We start from the raw sequence: 18,344 nt of genomic DNA on the forward strand, positions 1-18,344 counted from the left end.
TGTTAAGTAGAAGAATAACCACAGTAAAGGAACATTATTACAACAGTCATTTATTTTTATGGGAATTTTGAAAAACGAAATTATATCATTTCACATTTATTGATCACTATCAAACTGATGCTTGATACACTTTGCATGTAAAATGTTCTGTATTATTATTATATCATAACTGACTCTTCAGAAGCTCAGCCTGATTGTGATTTGAGGAGGTTCTCAAATTCTCTGTCCCACAATCATGTTTTTGATATTTACAGTTATCCAATATTTAAGTCTTTTTTTTTTTTTCTCACTTGAAATGGAAGATGCTGTATGGGATCTTTTCTTTGTTTTCCAGTGCTGTATAAAAGACCTAATCACATGATTCCCATTTCAGCTGAAGGAATATTTACATTGCAGTGTTGAGGCTTGAGCTATTAGCTGTGACCTGCCGCAGGTGGGAGAGCAGTTCATGTCGTCCAGCCTGGAGCCTTCGTGTGGGCTAATGTCATCGCAGTTTGGCAGCGCTCTGTCATGCTACAAACACAATTTCTGGTACCCGAGCTAGCTTTGCTAGCCGTGAGTCTGAGACTTAAAAATATACATTCATATATATTACTCAGATAAATGTGAAAGACATGACAACATTCGTCTAAAATGCGGAGTAATCTATTTACCTTTTTTTAATGTCAGTAAATACACGGAGACTGAAAGAACTCTTGGCTTCTCTACTAGTGTTTTGGAAAATAGGATAGAAGCAAAGCAAAAAGTAATTACTTTTTGTTCCTGTCCTCTCTTAAAAATAAATAAAATATTGTTCAGATGGGTGTTAGAGCATACAAAATGTGCCACTTCCTTTCATAGATGGTTTTAATTCTGAAAAACATCAGGTATGTAAAGTTATCCAAGTACAGTTATCAGATTTTTAAAAAACTTGTTTTTAAAATCTGTGCTATCAGTAACAAAATTAAAAACCGGTTTTAAAAACTGGTATATGAACCACTTTGTGTCTAAAATTGAGAAGTAGACAGAGGCATCTCACTTGAGGAGTGCAGTGTGTGATGCTTTGCTTAATCTATGGTGAGATCAGGGCATTAGTTTCTTGCAATCCGTGGAAAGATGCAGGGAGTTGCACTGGTTTCTGTCCAGTGGTTTTCTGGAGGAGTTAAAAAGCAGCTCAGTTTCGAATATAATTTTATAGGAATTCTGTGCGTCTATAGCGGTCATTTTTGCGCATTTATAAAAAGTCAAGTATCACAGACGCCTTTTCACTTACTATTTGTGTCCTCAAAATAACAGCATTGCACAGGATGCAACTTCAGTTGTGCGTAAGTCCTAGTTGTCAATCTCTTTTTCAGGTCTCCTCTCTGTTAGTGCTAATTAATGAACACTACTTAGTGTACAGATTTCTTAAGATAAATGTATTTGCTTAGTCAAAAAAAAAATCTGTACTTGAAGGGAATGTATTTATATATATATATATACATAAAATCAAATTACTACTGAAGATCCTAAATATCCTAATTCAAAAAAACAGTCGTCCTCCTTTCCTTTTTCTCCTCCCCAAATTGTTTCATTTTACACTTATTGAACATTCATGTGTGTCTGAGCCCAATAATCCAATAACAGTACTTTTTTTTTCCCCCCAGAGAGGCTTATATTGGGAAACAAAATCAGGGCAGGGGAGGACCAAATGTCATAAAATGCAAAATGTTGCGCTATTTGTGTTTGGGGGGGATTATGGAATCTCATGTTTGCCCACATAATTGCATCTTACTGCTGTCAGACTTTTTAATTACTTCTTGTTTTGAGGAGTTCTTCAAACTTTCTGTATCTTGTGCTGGTTTTTATAACAGTAACATTAGTAGGCAAAATACTGAGCCTCACGTAAGCAATTTTGTTTGAACTTTGCTGTGGGAAATAACACCAGGAACTGGTTTTAATCAACAAGAAAATAATTCTGGGCTAATGCCCAAATTACTAACCCAAATCAAATACAGTTAATTCTCTATTCATTTCCTTTTCCTTGGATATAATGTTGAAATTGAGGACTTTTTTTTTTTTTTTTTTTTTTTTTTTTTTTTTTTTAAACCCAGAATGAGGGTACTGAAATACATTCTCTGTTGCTCTCACAGCAAGTATTGCCGCACAACCTGTTTGTCTACTTTATTTGCTGTGAACTGGGTAGAAGTCCTGAAAAGATGTGTACACGACCAGGTAAGTAGAATATATTTCTAAATGTGTTCTGGATGATCTTGCAGACACGAGATGAAATCCTGGACTGCTCTACCCTCATAGCAGATCTGGTAGACACTCGTGAATAATGGAAACCTAAAAGAAGCATATAACAATAAAAATGCTTTTGAAAGCTTACATAAACATTTTTAATGCTTTTTTTTCCCCCCGTTATACGGGCATCCTTTTTCTTATGTTAAAAGGAAAGCATCTGGATGAAGTTTCTCGTTGTGGTGTAGTTAAAAATCATATATAGTTTTACTGGAAAGCTATTAGAAAGAATTAAGGCCAATTTGTTTTTGGTGACAGCAGAGAACAGCTGTTCTGGAGAGAATATTACTATGCAGAGTTTACAATTATTGAAAAATCCTTGAATTTCTGTATTCCCCCTTTCCTCCTGTGTGAAAAATGCACACATTGTTTGTATTCATTGCTGATATCTAAAAGGCTAAAAGAACCAAAACCTCTAATGAGTTTTTTCCCATGACTTAAAGATTTTTATTTATTTATTTATTTTTACTTCTGCCAGCTCTCTTAATCATTGTGTGGTTAGAAAAAAAATCACTGAATAACATAGAGCTGAGTGTATAACTAAGTGTAAATACAGCAATGCTTATTAGGTCAAACTTTGATTCAAGGTTCTGGTTCTGTCAAAATGAACTTTCTTTCTATTTTAAATGTAATACCACCAGAAGCTTCTGTATTTGTTAAAATTCTAATAGAAAGGGTTTTTTTAGAATGTATTCATTCAGCAATTTTTGGCAGGGATTATTTTTGTTTGTTTGTTTTGTTTGGTTGGTTGTTTTTTTTTTCCTGTGTAAGATGGGACATGGGCTTCAAATTATTTATAGTCTTAAATTACGCCCAAACAAAAGGGTTTTTTTGTTTGTTTGTTTTGTTTTTTTTTAAAAAAACTCATTGCTGGCTCCTTTTCTGGCACTAAAGTACCAGTGCTTAATACCTATTCAGTGGGTATACAGTTTTTTCTGATTAGGAATATATCCTGAGTCTTATTCTGAGATAGTCCAGTTAATGTTCAACTGAAAGCAATATTGATGGGAGCTGTAATTAATAGTGATATAGTGACAACAAGAAACCTTTTTGCCTTTGGATTGTGTTCACTTGCCCTCTAACCTTGTGTAGAGGGGACTAGTAATGTCTAGAATTTGGGATTCTTTTTTGATTGCATATAAGTCTTCAATGTTTTTTCTTTTTGTGCTCTCTGGCCTTCGTCACATTCTGCTAATCACGGCAATGAGGAGCCTGGCTAAGCTGAACTGCGGTGGTGTCCCAGCATGTAGGAAGCAGCTGATACAGAAGTCAGCAGGACAGCTGGACACAAGTACTATTAAAGACATCAAGAATCACTCATAATTTGTGGTCATGCCTATCAAGTCAGGTTTTAAAATTCAAAGCACTTACTTATCAAGCATGCTTTTTTGTTTCAGGATCTTGTAGACTTCTGCTGAAGTTTGAGGACCTTGTAGTTTTTGCCCATTCAACATCTCATTTTCCAGTTCCTCAATGGACTAGAAGGAAGGAGAACGATTACCTGGAGCAGAGGGAATGCTGCTGCGACACCAGCAGTTATTGAGAAGGTACATAGCTAACGATGCCTGTGTAAAACACAGAAGGATTTCTTTATGCTTTAGTTGAAAATATTTCAAAATCCTGCTTACTTTTCCAGTGCGAGCAAAGGCTTCTGCTACTTTTCTGTTGCGTCCTCCATAGCAGGTAGTGATTAGATCGGCAACGCCACAGCTTTCTAGAAAAGTGGCTATTGATACTGGTCCTCTGCAGAACATCTTTGCAAAGGCCACCATTTCCATGAGGCCTAACCGTATAACTGCTGCCTTGGTGTTATCGCCAAAATCCAGTCCATCGCAGAACCCAGCTCCTACTGCTACTATGTTCTAAAAAAAGTTTATTACAAAAACAGAGTTAAGACATCAGATAAGACGTGCAGTTCATCAACACATACTGCTATTTAAGCAAGTTCCACAAATCTGACTTCACTCAATTCATTTGTACCATGCCCTATGTTCAATTTCCAATAGCTACAAATTTATGTTAAAGAAGCTAAACATCTAGCTATTGCTAAACAAAAAGTAGCTGGACTCCTAGAAGATTTTGTAAAGTATCCACTATTATTCCTGGGGCAAAAATCAAAGCAACCTGTTAAATATAATAATCATGCAGGTTCAATTAAATTAATGTTTTGCTTTTCTGCAGCTTCCAAGTTGGGATGCACTGACCTTTCTCTTTCAACTATTCTGCATCCTTACCTGAGCCATGCCTTGGTTTTCTCTGCCTCTCTGTGATTTAAGCAGGCATTCTTCTATATACTGGTGCTGCAATGGATCCAGTTTGGGTTTTCCCTATGTAATCAGTACTACTACTATTTTGCCTACTGAATAATCAATAGAATTGGCTTTCTGTAAAGTTCTAAACAAATGTTAGGGATCCTAAACCTTTTCACAACTGCTGACCATCCTCCTGCATGCCTCCCCCTGCCACCTCCCAATTTTCAGCTCCTGAAGAAGCCAACCCTTCATCCACAGAAATCTCATTTTGATGTAGAGATGGTGTAGTTTACTGTATTTCAGTAATGTTACCTAGCACTGCCGTTGAAGTGTTTGCCTCCAGACATGCATGCACCCCAGTGCTCTTTTTTTTTTGTTTGTTTGTTTTTTAGCAAAGGCAATACCAAAGAAATTATTTCAAGGACAGCAAAAATTTTCCACGCAGCAAAACACTCCCATGCACATACACCCTGTTCCAATCTGTCTGAATAAATTCTGTGGGTATTTCTGTGTGTATATAAAATGTTCATCTCTAGGTTAAACAGATTTTTCCAGGTAATAAACCCCCTTTCTCTAAGAGAAGGTGAATTGTAGAAGCACAATTGAACTGCAGCCTGGAGTCACTTTGGTATGTTGAAAAGAAAACTTTTAATCTCACTGAAGTACCCTCTCAATGCGAATTTGTTGATTTTTGGTATTGCTTCTGATTCAGATCAGGAGCTCTACATAGGCATTGCTGAACAAACATGTTGTCAACAGGAGGAAACAGAATGTCTCAGCTGACCCATGCTTTCTGCTGGGTTGCTACCTGAATGTTGCAAGTAAGTTATTAGTGGTAGCAGCTATATGTAATAAGAGTCTTTGTGCCATGTGCTTAAAACATACAAATAAGAAAATATTGTGGACTAAATTCTACCCTCAAAAGCAGGGATGCCTCTGGAAAACAAAAATAAAAAATACATTAATTTCAAAGTGTTTTATCAACAGGTATACTTTTAAGTACACTTTTTTTTTCCATTTATACAGATTGGAAAACTGACATGTGCTTTGTCCAAGCTCACTCAATCGTACAGTAGCAGGACTAATATTAGACCAGGTGAGGGCAGAATTTGGTCCTAATAAAAATGAATGAATTTGAAAGCACTAACTTTTAAGGCTCCACAGATCTCCACTGTATCACAGTCATCCACCACGGTAATCCTGAAATTGGGGGTCTGCAGTAATTCTTTAAATATCTGCCCTTGTTCTTCATTTTTGCACCCTGTGGGAAGGAAGAATGAGAGCTATACTGTGTTGGCAGATGTCTCAGGATGACAGGTAACAAACTTGAAGTTAGGGGCCAGGGGCCACTTCAGGTTTTGTGATCTGCACAGCTGTGTACTGTTAAAGACGACATTTATTACTTGACAGTAGATCATGCTGCTGGAAGCCAGTTAACTGTATGCAAGTCCCACCGCATTAACTGAGTGTTGCCTAGTAAGACTTTAACGCACTTACAGGTAGATAGCCCCTAACGCAGATTTCTGCCTGAGAAAGCTTGTATAACTACAAAACTGGCAAGAGATTAAACTGAGAGCAGACTAATTAAAAATGAGACTCCTCAGGGTATTTGCTCACATGTGCCTTGCCCCTCACGCAGCCCTGCTCTAGAGCCACGGTCCTCTGAGCACCGGGCAGTGCGAGGCTCCTGCTGACTCAGGCCTCGAGCACGAGCAGGTCGGTTCAGTCCGTGCGCCGCCCTGCTGCGAGGTTAACTGGGTAATATTTACAGATCGCTTGGCAGAGCGCGAGAGTATAATTGCCGCTTTGAAAATGCGTAATGGTATAATTGCTAAGTATTCATCCGGGGTGCAAATGCTTAATGGCAAATTAGTTTCCAGTTACAGGGAGATCCACAGATAACGAAGTCCGACATTTGCACTGGGACGATTCCACCAAAATCACGCATCATGTCATTACTCTGCAAGCCCTAGGTATTGAGAAGAAGGGTAGAGAGCCCTGAGTGAAAATGGTGCTGAGGTCTGCTGCGCTTGGCCAGTGGGGCAACAGCTTTTGAATGGAGTTTCACTTAGGTTTGTTGTTGTTTGGTTGGTTGGGTTTTTTTATATGAGGCAGTTTTGGTTACTCCAGAGCTCAGTGGTGGAAGCCGTAACCATTTCCAGTTGTTCCTCCTGGAAGGGTTCTGGCTCTCAGCATTTTGGACAGTTACTCCTTGTCCATTTAAACAGCTGTGCTGGCTTGGGCAACAGCATGCTGGTAGCCATGGGGTTTCTGCCCTGTCTCACAGGAAACTGGGTTTGCTCCTTGTCCTTTACACTAATCAGTTTTTGGGGAAATCCTGTCTCTTTTAGGCGATTGTTTCTGGGCTATGTGGCTTCCCTTATAGGGAAACTCATGAGGCACCAAAATCAAGGGAGAAACCTCTTTGCAGAGTTGTTATCACAGGATGGCTAAAAACTGGGTGAGCAAAGGTTAAACTCGCTCCCAGGCAACACGTATTGCCTAACTTTCCTAATCGTGTCCAGTCCTATTCATGTCCAACCACTCTGCAAGCACCATCTGCCCAGCTGGTACAGTTTTCACTATTATTATAACCTTTGCATGGCAATGGATCAGCATTGCAACATGGATTTATTATACCTTCATTGGCTATTGAAGAATGTAACTTTAATTTCTGTTGTTTTTAAAATCAACGGATTTTGTAAGCTACTGGATGAACTTCCTAAGTTAGGTCAAGCCCAGTTCTGGGGGGGGGGGGTCTGAGGCTGTGTCTTGGCAAGCACTTTGAAGAAGAGGGAAGAACAGAAATGTTGCTTCATTTACAGAGAAGTTTGAAGATAAAGTGCAATCAGAAGCTTGCATATGCTCACCTTCACCAAGGTATATTTCTCCATCTGTCTAAATGGTCTATTGTGCCTGCCCGAGAACTCAGATTGAGCTTTGCACCCATTAACAGGTGTGTCTTGCTAATTCCTACAGGAATAAGATTAAGGTATAATTTTTTTAATTAGATGAAATTAGCTAACAGCTCTCAGCACTGGAATGTGCTGTCATTTTGGATCTGATCATGCCAGTACTGAACTCATCTGAAAATTGTGCTGCCTCCCTGAACAAATTCAGCACACGCTGTACATACCATACCAATTAAAACACTTCTCAGGACTTGCCACATTTCAGTTGCAGGTTGCTCCCACAGTTATCTCTAGACATTATCCTGTTTCCCAGTCATAGGTGGAGTTAAATCGGAGATGGCAGCTGTAATTTGCTCTTTGCAATAATTACCAATGGTGGTTTCACAGAACTTCTCATCAGCCACTTCTTTGGCTATGTTGGCTCCCATAAGCACACTGATTTCTATTTTCAATCTCTCTCGAATGATGTCAGAGATGAGCTTCAGGCCTTCAGGACCTTCATCAATCCCCTAAATAAGAGATGATCACCGAAACTGTTATTAGACTAGAAAAATGACAGCAACAGAGCACTGATAAAAACATAAGTTCTCCTGTTGCCTGTAGGTGTCTGTTTCTAGTTGAAAGGATTTGGGGCTTATATTCACTAGCATCAGTCACAGGTGTGATGCAAGGGTAACCCTTAAATCAGCTACCAGACTTACTCTGTGGTGATACTAACAGAAGCACAACTGTGCTGCCCTGTGCTATTAATAAAAACACTCTGGTTTTGTAGTTTTGTACTTCTGTAAGATCTGAAAATTAATCTGTATGCTTCCTTGCTTTTAAAGAGAATACTAAACTGCTGTAGTTTTCCTGAAGCTAAAGAGGAAAGTTAATTTTCAGGAAATTCCTTCTTCCCTCCCCCCCCCCTCCACTGCCCTCTGTGTTTTTGCAAGATAATGTCAAGAAAAAGCTGTGATATTGCAGTCTGAAAACTGCAATATCTGAATATGAAGATTAAAATATGAATATACAAATATGAATATGAAAACTAAATTTCTTTCATTTCAAGTTTTAATTGGCTATCTCTTGTAATGCAATCAATAGAAGGAGCAGTAGACTATGTGCTTGCACTTTGTCTCTAGCTTTTAGCTTGAGATTCTCCTGAAATATTAATTCCTCTTAAGATTTTTTTTTCCTGGTGATAGTACCAGCTTATGCAGTCCTTTCTCTGCCCATTTTCACCTCTGTGCTGGTCCAAATGGGAACTGATCCAGGCCAAGGATGGCTGAGGGAAATGGTTGCTCTTAGCCCGGCTGGGCTCCCTGACCCCTTTCACGGCGTGAACAGCAGCAGGACTGGCAGAGGCTTCGTGCGGCTCGGAAAGAAACGCTCAGGTTTCTGCAGAGCATGCAGCCGAACTGCAGTGCTGCCCAGGCACTGAACGTATTTAGTTACGCCTTACAGACTGAGCTTTGTGGAGACGACAACTTACTTTGATCAGCGAAATCCCAAACGCTCCGGGTTTTATCTGACCTGCAATCTGGTCGCAGATTCGTCCAATGAATTGATGAGGTAAAACAAATACAAAAACGTCTGCCCCGTTTGTTGCTTCAGCCACGTTTGGTACAGCCACCTAGACAAGAGCCACAACGGAAATGAGCCTCTCGCACCAGGTAAGAGCTCCCACACCTTGCACAATAACATACCTAAGCCATTGCAGACAGCATGGCAAACATACTTAATTTTAGTTGGTGTTGTGCCGTAACTGTTAGCCTTTCTTCTGAAATAGCCAAAGCAACCTAGCCTTTTTTTTAAAAACAAACAAACAAACAAAAAATCTTGCCTCCTATTCTAGCCCTGTATGGATAATCTGGGGAGGATGATACACTTGCAGTGTTCTCCTGGGAAGCCCCTTTGCTGGGGCAGCTTCTAAGGTAGTTCTCAAGTTCTCAAAGATACTGTGTGAGCAGGAATAGTCGTGCTGGTTTAAATGGTAGCACCAGGGAATGAGGGGCCAAACGTGCGCTGAAACGGAGCCTTTTACTGAAGCCGCTAGTCTCAGTAGCTCACCTGCTGAGAGTTGCTCAGGAATAAACTGTATCAAAAGGTAGAATTTACTTTTTATTGTCTGTCTTGTTTACCTCCTCCTCAAAATATAGTGACTTGACCAATATTTAGAAAAATTCATACAACGTGCTTAATAGCTAGCAAGCTGTATCTTCCTCCAAATGCTAGTGTCACTCAGCACAATTAAACCTACGTTACAGGAAAAACAATAGCTGAATTTGTCTGCTATCACGGTCAGTTCACAATTGGAGAAAACTTTGCCTTTGGACATGACCTTAGAGCACCTGCGATTCCTGGCAGCAGAATGAGAACTGCTACCAGCAAAGCTGTTTCTCTGAGAAAATAGCAAAACAGGAGCAAGGCAGAGGGCTGCGTTGACAGCACTGCACAGAGAGCTTCTGTCTCTGCAAAATAAGCAGGAACAACGTGAAAAAAAAAAAGTGTTTTTCGTAGTTGGAGGTGAAGTTGTGTTAGGGCCCCCTCTAGGCTTTATTGCAGCTAGCTGAGTTCTGCTTTTAAAGTCCCAGAGACTTTACTACAGACAGGATGAGACCGCTCTAAAAAGAGCGCAACAAGCTTGTTGCCCTGCTAAAGCACTGAGCAAATGACAATGGCAGCTCAGCCCGATCCCGGGAGAGCTGCGTGCCAAGTTCAGACCATGGGAGCGCAAACATGCGATCGCAGCACTATAAATGTAGTGCTAAATATAACCACTCACCAAGCAAGGAGGCCATCGCATGCAGCATCTTACTTTCCTTTTGCAGCTACAACTATTCTAGAAATGCAATGTTGCTTTTTTTTAATTCATAAAACACTGCCAACTGGCAAAACCTTGAGCAGAAGAAAAACTCGCCTTCGTTGCTTCAGTAGCTATAAATTATCTAAGCTGATTAATTTAGGCAGTGATAAATAATATAATATTTTAAATATCTATGAAAACTAAATAGCTTTTATTGCTGGTGGAAATTACAGCAGTATTCATGATAGCAATGTGTTGCTTTCCTGAAATCACCTGTGAACCAAGAGCAATGCTGTTCACCTTCTTGTAAGCCAGGGCTGTTAGCTGTCCTGTGGATTTCTTTTCTAGAAGAAGGGAGAGTAGTAGCTTGCCTTTTTTTTTTTTTTTTTTTTTTCTTTTTCCCCAACAGTTTCTGTGGGTTTCAAATATCTCAGTTCTGCCTAGACAGAGCTCTGGAAATGGCAGAGGGATATGCTGATCTGTGCCAGAGAGGGAGATGGCATATTATCTTACCAGTTGGATGTTTGAAGTTACAAGCTTGATATGAAACAAGTAAAAGTCACAGGAGTGAGTTGTGCTCCAGCATACTTAAAACTGGAGTGAGTTAGGTGGCAAACCAGATGCAATGAATTGCTTCCTCCTTCTAAGTATAGCAGATAATATTTGTAATTCAGGCAGAATTCAAGTAATCTACGGTTCATACTTGAACTGTCAGAGCAAGCTGATACTCTCTGTAATCACACAATTTCCATTGCTGAATTCACTTGAAATGTTCTTTTAAAAAATAGGTAAATCAATTTGTCAGAGGTTGCCTCCCCTATTGACAACAAAAAACAACAGCAAAATTTCAGTGATTTATCCAGCTTACCACATTTTTAGGTATCTTATAACCAGGAAGATATTTCACATTTTCATGTTCACTGTTGATTATTTCTGAGAGTTTTCTTCCGTTGATGATCTCTTCAAATACCCACATCTTGACGACAGGATCGAATCTGTTGGACTTCTGGACATTGTTGCCAATGATTTTTGCTATGGCTGATCCCCTTAAAAAAAGAAAAAAAAAGAAAAAAAGAAAAAGAAAGAAATAACTAATAGGAAACAAATGGTTTTATTGCCAATTGGAAACATGAATTATTTTAAGCATAGTAACTCAAAAAGGCCTGTCTTAAAGCTGTTCATACTCTTCCTAAATTTATCAGAAAGCTTTATCCACCACCCTCTATCGAGAAAATACTCAGTTTAACAGCAAAGAAATGGGACCAGAGAAGACAATTGTAATAAGAAATCTGAAGCTTATATTTATAAAGATTATAGAGCAGAAGTGTGATGTAGCATCAACAGTGCTAAAAATACAGTATCTGGAACTAATTAAATATCTCTTGCTCCTCAGATAGCTTTTTCTGAAGACCAAAAATTATAAAATAATCCAGGTAGCAAGTACCACTGAGTGATCTTGCTGTGACAAAGTCTTTACATATCTCATCTAAAATAGATGTAGCCTACTTTTCTACCAATAAGTGCACTGAAACAGCATTTTCCTGAAGCCTACAGCTTTAGGAATAAACAAACAGTTGCAGTAAGGATTTTATGTAAGACACACATTTAAGAGATTGTTCTTTTTTTCTTAAAAAAAAAAAAAAAGTTATACCTGACAATTTCTCTTTGTGTCTTGCTCTAAATTTCCCTGTAACAGGATCTGGAATGGTTGCAATGTGAAAAAATTGTAACCATGCAGTTCACTTTTCTTCAGTCATGTTGTATGTTTGTTATCTCAGTTTAGACAGTAATTTTATTTCCTCATCCACCACTGCAACCTTGCAAACTTTCATATACTTTCCTGGCAAAAGAGATTTAAAAATCTGGGTGACCTGCTGAAAGTATTGCTTTATGCCCTTTTAAGTAATTGGTTGGGAGGGATTATTCTTACTCCTCTTTTTCTTCTTTAAAATAGTAGCCATTTTAGTAACCTAATTGAAAGAGGGGATCTAGTCACAAAGTTCTTGTCCTCTGACCTGCTTGTAACGCACCTGGAGTTATTTAGTCGTGGTATGTTTTCTGGAACTGATAAGTCTTAAGTGTATCCAAGATTAAGTCCAGATAAGTCTGCACTGTGACTGGTTCAAAGGAAACCATGTCGTAACGGCCTCTCCTCAGCTCAACTGTATTTTTGATGTAATGCGTTTGCATGTGGATATTTGCTCAATAAGTAACGAAGAATAAGGGCTTCATCTTAATCTTTACCGCAAAGAAATCCCACTGAGATCATCTTTCATTTTGCCAGAGCTGTTCTACTGCTGTCTTTCAAAAAAAAGTGATGGTTTATTTTGATTCTTTATAAATGTAAAATACATAGGTAACTGTTTCAGCGGAACATCTTCACTTAAAAGATAGAGTTCTGCTTTTTCTGAAAGAAAGGCATACAGTTGTACCACATGTTCATGTCACCTGTAAAATTATTTCCATTCCCTTTCCCTTTCTCTTCCCCTGCTATCCAACAGAGAGCACAGTCAAGGTCTGGGCTGAGGATGAGTAGTGGCTGAGTGCAGTAAATGTGTATTAATAATAATAAGATATTTTTGAGAAGATACTCTAAGAGAAGATATTTTTATAGATCTAAGACTATGACTTGATCTAAATTCATTTTCCAGGTTTTGCTACAGCCTTCCCTAATGACAAGTGATTTTCAGATGTTTCTCGTCTATAGCAGGATAATAACATTCCCCGCTTACACCCACCATCACTTATACATCTTTCTTTCTTTTTTCCTTGGACTAAAACTTGTTGAAAGCAGATGCTTCTTTTTACTACATGTTTACAATGCATTTAGTACAGAGAAAAGAAAGAGGGGCTTCAATCTCAGTGTGACCCCAGGGCGCTCTCTTATTCTAAAAAGATGAAGACAACCCTAAAACGATTATAATGCCATTTAAATTGCATTGATAATGTGCATCAAGAGGGAATTATTTTTCCAGTAAGGTTTGACCATATCAAGTTTATTTTATTTTCCTGTTGAAAGATACAGATTTCATCCCTAACCTCTGAAATCCTGAATGGGACTGGCAATTCTCAGTAGATAAATTTGATCTTCCAGTGGAGCTGTCATAACAGACATACTTGGATGTTGCCACCCAAGCATTTTCCTGTTGAGAAGATATCGATGAAAGTATCTCAGGCATAAAAGCAACTTCACAAATCTCAATATTTTTGTTTGGTTTCTGTTTTGAAGAATGGAAATTGTTGGGAAAGAGGAGTTAATTGTTTGATAGTCATCAGGGAAAATATCTCTTCATGAAACAAATAGTCAAACAGTTCAAAATCTGATGCTCTGTTTTACTTAATCCATTTAAAATTCACAGTCACCACTAATCAGCCTTGGAAAGAAGAATTGCTTTGTCTGTGCAGCCAGTGTTCAGTAGACTACACAGGCTTGGCAGGGAAGGTCTGCTTATGCAAACAAAACCAAGGACGCTAGCACATAAGGACTTTACCGTGTGTTTTTTTTCTCCAAAACTCAATTCAGCGATGATCAATAGAAGGCTGAGAACTCCACTTGGATAATTTTTAGTCAGTTAGTGAAAACTGCAAATCAATTTTCTTTTCCCTCAATTATGTTAAATTTTGTTGAAAATGATTTATGTAATGATGAGTTAAAAACATCAAATTTCTTGAGATTTCCTATCAGTATAGTTGAAAAACTTTTGCATGTAGAATAAGACCCATTATTTTACATACATAAATATGAAAATGCTTGTGGCGGACATCAGAGCTGGAGGAAAATAGAGCTGACAGGATCCCATGCAATCAGCTAGCCCTTTTCCCTGTACAAGGGTACTTATACCATTCCTGACAGTGTTTTTCCAAGGAGGTCTTTCAGTTTAATGACCTCAGCTGTTGCAGGTATGTTGTCTTCCCTAAGCTCTGCTCTAAGGAAAGGCTCCGCTATCCTTAGCATTAGAAAGATTTTTCCTCACATCTGACCTAAATTTTTCTTTCTGCAATTTGAGCCCAACTCTATTGTAGGAGAGTAAATTATTTTTTTCCTATAGACACTTAAAGAAGAACATGTCCTCCTTCAGTTTCCTTCTTAGCCAACCACCTCAAATTCTTTGAAAGACAGAAGCCCTCAGGTTGGAAGGGATCCATGCCAACCTCATGCCCACAGTGGGAACAATACTGAGTTCACATCAGATTGCACAGGGCTTTGTCCAGCTGAGTCTTGAGAAACCTCCAAGGTCTGAAATTCCACTTCCTCTCTGGGCAACCTGCCCCAAAGGTTTATTAGCCTCATAGGGATATTTTTTCTCTTTACATCCAGTTGGAATCTTCAGTTTTTTACATTGACCTGCCATCTTTCCGTGCTGGTCTTTAAAGACAAGCACATCTAGTTCAAGCTAGGTCTTCACTGAAGACTCTGGAGTCCAAAAGAATCCAATAAAATTGGAAGAGCTTTCAGATTCTGAAGGCTCAGACAGCAAAATAAGCCTATATTTTTAAAAATAAATAACTGAGCCAAGATTAACATAAACACAAACCTTCCTGCACCTGGCTGGCAACCGTAAAATGCAGTAAATAGCACTTATTTTACTTCACCACATCAGTCGTAAGTCTTCTGACAATGTTAACTTAAGTTGCTGTGACCTACTGAACTTCTGCCGCTGGCATTAGCTATTGCAACATGCTGTGTCATGTGTTAACTGTGTTTCTGAGCTGCAGAGAAGACTCAAGTGCAGTTATCCTGCAAGAACTGTTATCCAAACATTCAGGAGGGATATAAGAAAATAGTGTTTGCCAAAGATAAACATAATATTTCTATGTTGTGTTAAGATTATCTGTGCTGCCATAGAGGCTCAGAATAGATGTGATTTAAATACTAAGCACAAGAAGTATCCCTTGCCAAAGATTTTACAGACTATGTGTAAGGTAAAAAGCAACAGATGGACACAGGCAGATAAGCAGCATGAGGAAGCAGATAGTACTGAGTGATCTGGCAGCCTGGAGTCTCAGTTTCTCCACGGCACAACTCTTTCCAAGTGGCATTGTGGAAAAAAGAACTCTCTAAAGTAGAGCCTGGAAGGAAGACAATTAAGTGGCATTTGAAGGTGTTTATGGCAGGTGAGTAGCCTGGGAAAAAGCAGGAAAAGCCCTTGTTTGAAGATGCAGTGGCAGAATGATTAAGTCTATCACTATGAGCTAATCAGAGGTAAAAGCTGAGTCCTAGACATCCCTTAATGGCTGTTGAAGGTCTTGAAAGTGATGATAAGCAGCTCACACAGGCTTGGAGGCCTTTGGTTAGTGTGAGGGAGAAGAAGGAGGTAGGGTGGGATGCAAGAGGTGGAATGACATGGTCAAAGCAACAGGGCAGGGAAAGGCTGGTGCAGAAGGCTGAGCAGAGCTGACTGGAGCAAGACTGCATCTGCCAGGGCCAAAGGAAAGAGTGCTGCAGTAATCAGGGTGAGTGGGGATGAGTTCCTGGAGAAGACTTTTAGCTGTAGAGATACATATGACAGACTGGACGTTGGAGATGTCATGCACAAAGAACATAAGATCTGGAACCTTAGTGTGACTGTCAGGACACAGAAAACAATGAGCTGGTTTTGCAGGGCAGGAAGACAAAGAGCCTTGTTCTGTGCTGTGTCCTGAGCAACTTGCAAACAACCACTCCCTCATATACTGATTTTTTTTTTTTTTGCATTTGTTTCCACTTAGCTGTCAAATATCTCAGAAAAGAACCCAGCCTCCTACAAAAGCAATCCAAAGAACTACATAGAAGCCGTGTTTGCTAATCACAAGCGCATGCGCATAATGTTGTTCTGTTTGTTTGTGCTCAAGTTTCATACACCATAAGAAAAGTAAGATGCAAAGTCCAACACAAAAGGGTTTATTGACTTCAGTGGTGTCTTGGTCAAACCCAAAGAGCTTTGGAGAGCAGTGCTTTTGTCCAGACTAGAATGGTCTGAGCAGTAGCAGACCTACTCTTATGAACGGGGACACCGATAAACTGGAGACCTTAACACAGTGCTTGTACAAGGCTGTATCTGCACTGAGATCCAGAACGACCTCCTGAGGATGATGGAAAATGAAAAGTACAAATAAGTCATGACTTTAAATGATGCCTGTGCTAGCACGGGTCCCGATGCCTTCAAAGGAATGTAAACAGGAGCTCTGTTCTCCTCACTACTTAATGCAAGGTCACTGAGAAACAACACTAAAGGTCCTCAGGATCCCAGAGGAGCTCACCTGAGTGCTTTATTTTAGTACTTAAAACATTTTCATTCAATAGTGTTAGAGAACTGTAAAGGTGAGTGAATGTCTTACCTCCCATGTGGGAAAATACACGCACAGAAAAGCAAAGGGATTTGGCACAGGTCTAGTGCTGCCTGGCTCTCGCTGTGCTGTCATCCGGGAGACCTGCCTCTGAGTCCTCACTCCCACCATTAGGTACTGGCCCTTGCTCCAGATGTTGACAAGCCCTGGAGCGAAGGAGCTGAGGAGATGCCTGTTTCCTAATTCCATCCCTGACTGCTGGTGCTGTGCAAGACCATTGCTGTACTTCTCTCCTGCTGTGATTTTCCTATGTATTAAACGGATTTAAAGATGATGCCCACCAGCCCTGCAGAGCTTTGAAAGGTGCACGTGCTTAAATGATGTAGGAGCATCAAGTTTTTCAAATTCTTCTTGGCTCATGCATCTCTTCTTGTTGTTCTTAGATGGATTATTTGTCCGACCTGAAAATTCTGACAATTCCCCTTTGGATTACAAGGCAAAGGGACCAGAGACATAAAGGTAAGAGGAGCTGCTTGTCCTGTTTCTCAAATTGCCTGCTATTGCCTGTAGATTATTATGCTAACAGAGCAGGGAGGCTGGACCTTTACAAACATCAAGTAAATGACCGTCCCTGCCCAGAGAGTTTACACAGTGTGAGACAAGATGGAAAGATGAGGGGGAAAAAAAAGGGGGGGGGGAGTGAGGACTGGGGGCGATGGATCCAGCAGCGAAACGAGCAAGATGCCGGCAGCTCTCAGGCAGCCAAGAGCTGCAATTCCTTGCTGCTGACGGGGAGGCTTTCAGGACCATGGAGATCTTGAAAAAGAAAAGAGAAAAAAAAAAAAGAAAAAAGAAAAAAAAGAAAAAGGAAAAAAGAAAAAGGAAAAAAGACCCCCCCCCCCCAAACGCCCTCGCTCCCTGCGGCGGGCGGCTCCCCGGCGCCCCCGGGGCCGGGGATGCCCAGGACCTGTTGCGAGGGGCTGCAGGGCCCCGGCCCCGGCGCTGCCCGGGCGGCGGTGCGGCTCCGCCGGGGCTGTGCCCGGGCTCCGCCGCGCACGGCCGGCGGCGGGCAGAAGGGAGCAGCGGGGAGGCGGCGCGGCCGGACTCGGCCCCGCCTCGGGCACTCACCAGTTCCCCGAGCCGACGATGCAGACGCGGAGCGGCGACATGCTGCTGCCTTCCCTGCTGCACTTCCCGCAGGGCGCTGCTGCCGGCGGCGCCGCTCGGCCCGGCTCGGCTCGGCCCGGCCCGCCTGCGAGCGCCGCCCCTGCCGGCCCGGCCCGGCCCCCGGCGCCTGCGGGAGAGACGGGCGTGAGCGGGCGGCGGGCGCGGGGCCCCGCGGGGGCGGGCGGGCGGGCGGGCGGGGGGCCGCGCTCGGCCCGCCGCCCCCGCGGCGTTCCCCTGCCGCCGGGGCTGCTGTGCCCGCTCCCGGCCTGGCTCTTCTCCCTCCAGGTGGCTCCCTGTGGGCGGGCAGTGGCGTGCATGCTTTCCGTAGCCACTGGCTGCATAAGGTGACCAGGTTTGCCAGGGCTACAAACGTGGACCCTATGGTCAATGATAAACATCTCCAGGTCCCACCTGTCCTGCCAGGCAGATGGATAACGGCTTTAACTCTGCCAAGAGACGAGGATCAGTCTCTCACACACCAGAGAAGGGCTGTGTGTGCCTTTGCAGAGCCAAATTCAGCTGATAAATCGACCATGTCACAGTTCTTATACGGGGGATGTCGAATTAAAGTCATCTGCAGAAATAAAGGGGGCATCTTCTTTTTCCCTATATGGTCTAATCATCTATGGCTCCCTAAAAATGACCACATTCACTGCTCAGCCCGTCTCTACACCTTGTTTCCTCTTTCAAACACTT

The 18,344-nt window shown here is 41.2% G+C and overlaps 1 protein-coding gene across 1 annotated transcript; it reads right to left on the reverse strand.

The window, feature by feature from the left end:
• Positions 1 to 34: 34 nt before the first annotated feature.
• On the reverse strand, positions 35 to 17,724 carry LOC134141780 (glycerol-3-phosphate dehydrogenase 1-like protein). Its single transcript, XM_062578172.1, has 8 exons — positions 17,610 to 17,724; positions 11,083 to 11,260; positions 8,901 to 9,041; positions 7,797 to 7,935; positions 5,663 to 5,775; positions 3,891 to 4,124; positions 3,634 to 3,740; positions 35 to 2,307 (listed from the first exon to the last, which is right to left on the reverse strand). Exons 1-8 carry the CDS (start codon positions 17,648 to 17,650, stop codon positions 2,211 to 2,213), a joined length of 1,050 nt encoding a protein of 349 aa, XP_062434156.1. The 5' UTR covers positions 17,651 to 17,724; the 3' UTR covers positions 35 to 2,210.
• Positions 17,725 to 18,344: the final 620 nt, after the last annotated feature.

Source organism: Rhea pennata, chromosome 6, assembly GCF_028389875.1.
Source record: "Rhea pennata isolate bPtePen1 chromosome 6, bPtePen1.pri, whole genome shotgun sequence".
In the NCBI taxonomy this organism is placed as follows: Eukaryota; Metazoa; Chordata; class Aves; order Rheiformes; family Rheidae; genus Rhea; species Rhea pennata.